General features: G+C 35.0%; 1 protein-coding gene across 1 annotated transcript in view; it reads right to left on the reverse strand.

The window, feature by feature from the left end:
- Nucleotides 1–3,676, reverse strand: part of LOC122261585 (nucleolar protein 9) — an 11,632-nt gene extending 7,956 nt beyond the window's left edge. Inside the window, exon 1 of the mRNA XM_086539837.1 lies at nt 3,443–3,676. Within this exon, the coding sequence (XP_086395963.1) occupies nt 3,443–3,617 (175 nt within the window). The 5' untranslated portion in view covers nt 3,618–3,676. The remainder of the gene's footprint in view (nt 1–3,442) is intronic.
- Between the last annotated feature and the right edge of the window lie 877 nt (nt 3,677–4,553).

Genomic DNA, 4,553 nt, shown 5'->3' on the forward strand with positions numbered 1-4,553 from the left:
ATTCAGTTTTCTCTAACAATAGGAAAAATAAAATATAGGTACTGAAAAGACACTGCTATAAAATTAATCCACAGATATGAAGGATAATAGTGCAGGGTACTCATTAGACACTAAAAGTCATATAAAAAAGTTCTGTCACATAAAAATAAAATTCTTACAGTAGCCTCCATCTTCCTATATATTGAGCATCAAAAGAATCAGAAATAAAGAAATTAGAAATCTTACCAAACAAACCCTCATAGTAGCAAAAGGATGTTTCAAAACAACACCAACGATAATCCTTCAGGCATCAACAAATATTACCCCATTAACAATCAGAATAAGGGAAATGGAATGCATTCAGCCATATAATATACCAATATAACAACAAATGATAAATACCATACAACAATATAATCCCTTAAAAGATAAAAAGAACCTTAGTGCACAGAATAAATAAAATAAGAAAAAAAATGGGCCTCAGTGTAGAAACATACTTAATGCCAAATACTTCTCTTATCCAACGATGGTATGACATGTCAGAATACAGAAATTAACTCCATAGACAATATAATAAAAAACACCTCTCACCAGCAATTATAAGCATTAGAAAATACATCCTATGAAGAATTATAACAAAATATTCAGATGGATGAAAAACGAAAAACCAGACTTATCAGCAATATACATCCACAATACAGAGTTAACAATTATTCGGAAGCTTTCAAAACACATCTAATTCACTCATGCAGAACTATTTGCTATAAAGCAAGTACTTAAATACATACCAAATGATAAACAAACTTGGTAACCTTAATAGATTTACATTCAGCCTTATAAATGATTCAAAATCAAAAATCCCAAATTTAAAAACAAATCACTTATGAACTACATTACACAATATACTCCCTAACAAACAGAAAGCATAAAACAACATTACAGTGAATTCCATAATGTAGAAAAATTAAGCATAATGAACTAGCTGATCTAGCTGAAAAAAACACATGAATTAAATAATTCCACATCCATACCACAACATCGAAAGCATATCATAAATTAAATTTAATCTAAAAATATTCAAACAATGAGAGACAAACTTAAAAAAAAAATAATAATAATATTCTAGATATGAAAATTTTCTATGTCAAAGACAAGAGCTTATGTCAGTGGTCCAGATCCAAAATCAGAAAATGGACACATGCATCTCAAGACTCAAGACAAAACACACAAGACTAAAACATTTATATAGAATGAAAATTGAGATTGTCCCTTTTTCAGATGATGCAAAGAAAACACAAAACACGATTCTCCAATGCCCAAGCTTCAAGTCCCCCAGAGTGTAACTAACACAAGCTCTTAGTAGAATAATCACTTGTGGCATTAACCTATAGCAGACGGATATCATGACATACATGACGCAGGAGCTCTGGCCTGACAATGGGCATCATGACACATATGATGGTTGGTACTTTTGGATCAGTGTCTTATTTTATCGTGCTATGAGTAATGAGTGAGTGATGATGACAATTGCAGTCATAATTACTACAATTGGCATAATATTAACCTTTTCCCGCCGGGGCACGCGCTACGCGAAAACCCCTATGCCGGGCGATTGCAATATTGCATTGTAAAATCATCACACTGGCATGACGCCCCGGCATTGGGAATTTAGCTGTGTCACACGAGTGTGACGCACCGTCGTCATTGGGTTAAGCAAAATGGGTTTCACCTAACACCAGCAGGAGAGAGAGCCTTGAATGGTACCCATCTATAGCCTTTAAAAGGCACTATCTTTATAGAGCAATGGCACATATCAAGTTGCCGACCTCTTGCTCTAAAGTGCTGCCGATGAAAAATGTGCAGGCAGAACAAGAAGTGGAAGGGGATTCAAACCATGCCCAATGTCTACAATGAGCCCCTGTGCCAGTAGGGATGCCCTTTACTGTGGCACTCACTGTCATAAGCACAGGTTTCCTTCCTCTTCAATAATTCTTCATGCTGTCTTCATTGTGGATGCTTATATGTTTCGTATTCATTCATAACAGTACATATATACAAAAAAGTAAAGTTGCTTTTAGATAGACTCTATATGACAGATGAAAGTCTCTAAATGCAGAAAAATACACAAAAATTCAAACACAAAAAAGGCTCTGGCTTTACAATGACTGACTAAAAAAGAATGGGAAAAGTCAAAGTATGTTGTGTGAAACTGCCTCGCTCTGAAATAAAACTCATCCTGGAGACAGGGCAAGCAAATCTCTCCCCTGTCCACAATGGGTTAACATAAACTTCATAACCTGTTCTGGATGGGTGTTGACACACGATGGCTCCGATAAGGTCTCAAAGACAGGTAGGTATCAATGCAAACATTATATGACATCAGAAACTGCTCACAATTGAAGCATGCTCACAGTCATGAAGTACTTTTGACTGTAACGGCACTAGCTTCAAAGATACAGCTTTCCAAAGTCAACATAACCCCTTGTTTTGTCCGCCCAGAGAGCAGAAACAACATTTTCCCTATCTCTCTACTTCTTATCCAGAGCTGGCAGGGACAATAATAGCCTTTTCTGACAGCCCGTTATGTCCTTAGGTACCCCATTCACAGTGGGTTAATTACTGGAGCAGACCATCCACCAACAAAAAAGTACAGCATAGTTTTAGTTAATGACATGTTACTTTCAAAGAAAATAATTATGAAATCAATAGGTCTATGAAATCTAAGGTTATTCTAAGACACTTTCCATCTATAACATTTCTTAAACAATTTGAAAATCAAGAATTTATTTAATATTAAAATATAATACTTGCATCTCTTTCAACCCATACATTGAAAAAAAAAATCTACTGATGTGTTTTTGCTTTACTTGATATGTACTTGTTTGGAAAAGAGCCATCTATTGGAAAAACAATCTTAGGATGTTGAATGAATGAGGACAAGACTTTGATCAATAAACCAATGACAGCTGTTTCATGTTTCTCATTGTTCATGTTTCTGTGGACTTAAAAATGAATGTGTATAATTACTGATAGTAAAACTCCATAAAGTCAAGGTAGGTAGCATGAAGTGCTCTGAAAATGGGGGGGGGGGGTCCAGGAAACCTTCCTTTGGCTAGGGATAACCTCGAAACTAACTATTGCTAAGTTTTGTGTTCCCCCAAATCGGCGCATTTAAACTAATGCCAAAACCTGCTGTGTGTCATAGTAAGTGTGGAGGCAACTGCAAGCTTATGGGGGCTTGTCATTTGTAACCATATTTTTTGCACTTTTCTTTTAAAGTACATAGAAATATACCATGTTAACTATGGTTTGTAGTTCTCCCCACAAAAATAAAGTAGGCAGTACATACATACGACAGAAATCAGAAGCACAAAAGAAGAGGTAAGAAGAGTCTAAAACCTTTTAAAATAAATAAAGAAAGAAGAAATAATAAAACACTAAATATTAAATGAAAGTGTCTTACCTTTATCTTCACCTTCCACATGTTTCAGTTGTTCAAATACACGAATATAATAATTATATTCCTCTTCCGAGACTCTCTTCCCTTTTCCAAAGTGTCCTTTCTTTCCTAGCTTTTTGGCATTTCGAAGAAAATTACTTTTCTTCTTATTTTTCTTTCGCTGCTCCGGGTTGGCCATCGTCGTCAACACGTGTTTGTGTTTACTACTTGTTCCCTTCGTTCACATTGCTCAGCTGGCCATTCATGAGAGAAAACGGGGATTTTGGGGGTAACACAATTAGACGGCAGATAATCATCGGAAGACAAATTTATAAAGATTTTACGTAGGCAAAGGAATGAATTTTGTAATTTAAGAATGGGGAGAGAACCGGACTTTAGCACAAGTGTTTCTCCACAATAATAGCAACTAATATTCCATATCAAAATTTATCATTGATCCTTTCATTCACTGTTTCGGGCACTTAAAATATATATTCTATTTTCCCATTACTCCCATAGAATATATGATATTCACATGTACAAATCGAAACAATAATATACACATAAAAGTAATTGCTTACGGATCATCGTATAACATCCTTGTAATAAAAAATAAACGATATGCAAATGAATTTGAAAATCACAGAACTAGATTTTATTCAGCAGAATCAACAGTAGCCAACTTTAGTTAAAAGTTAGAGACATACTTATACTTATATATAGACGGGAATGGGTGCAACTAGCGTCTAAGTTACCTATAAAATGGGTAAAAATGTCTTCCTTTACCGAAATTTACCGATAGAGAGGGGTTGCGGTTCAGCCAGCCACAAGGCCGTCTTCTTTAAAAAAAATAAACAATAACTCCTTTTCTACCTTTTGTGTGTCGGTGATTCTTACTATATATAATGGTGAAATGGTATAATTATGGCACTCCCTGCTGAAGCAAGGTGAGGATTAGCTGATTCACTGCGCATGGCATCTAATTTTGCCATAGGATATTTTGTCTAAACTGCGGATGGCATGTATCCGTGCCTTGCTAAAACTTACACCAAGCAAGTAATAAACTGTGTATATATACATATTTGTTTGTATTTATATCTAAACATGCATATATATATGTATATATATATATATA

Source organism: Penaeus japonicus, unplaced genomic scaffold, assembly GCF_977035675.1.
Source record: "Penaeus japonicus unplaced genomic scaffold, GWHDUDI00000001_assembly GWHDUDI00000009, whole genome shotgun sequence".
Classification (NCBI taxonomy): Eukaryota; Metazoa; Arthropoda; class Malacostraca; order Decapoda; family Penaeidae; genus Penaeus; species Penaeus japonicus.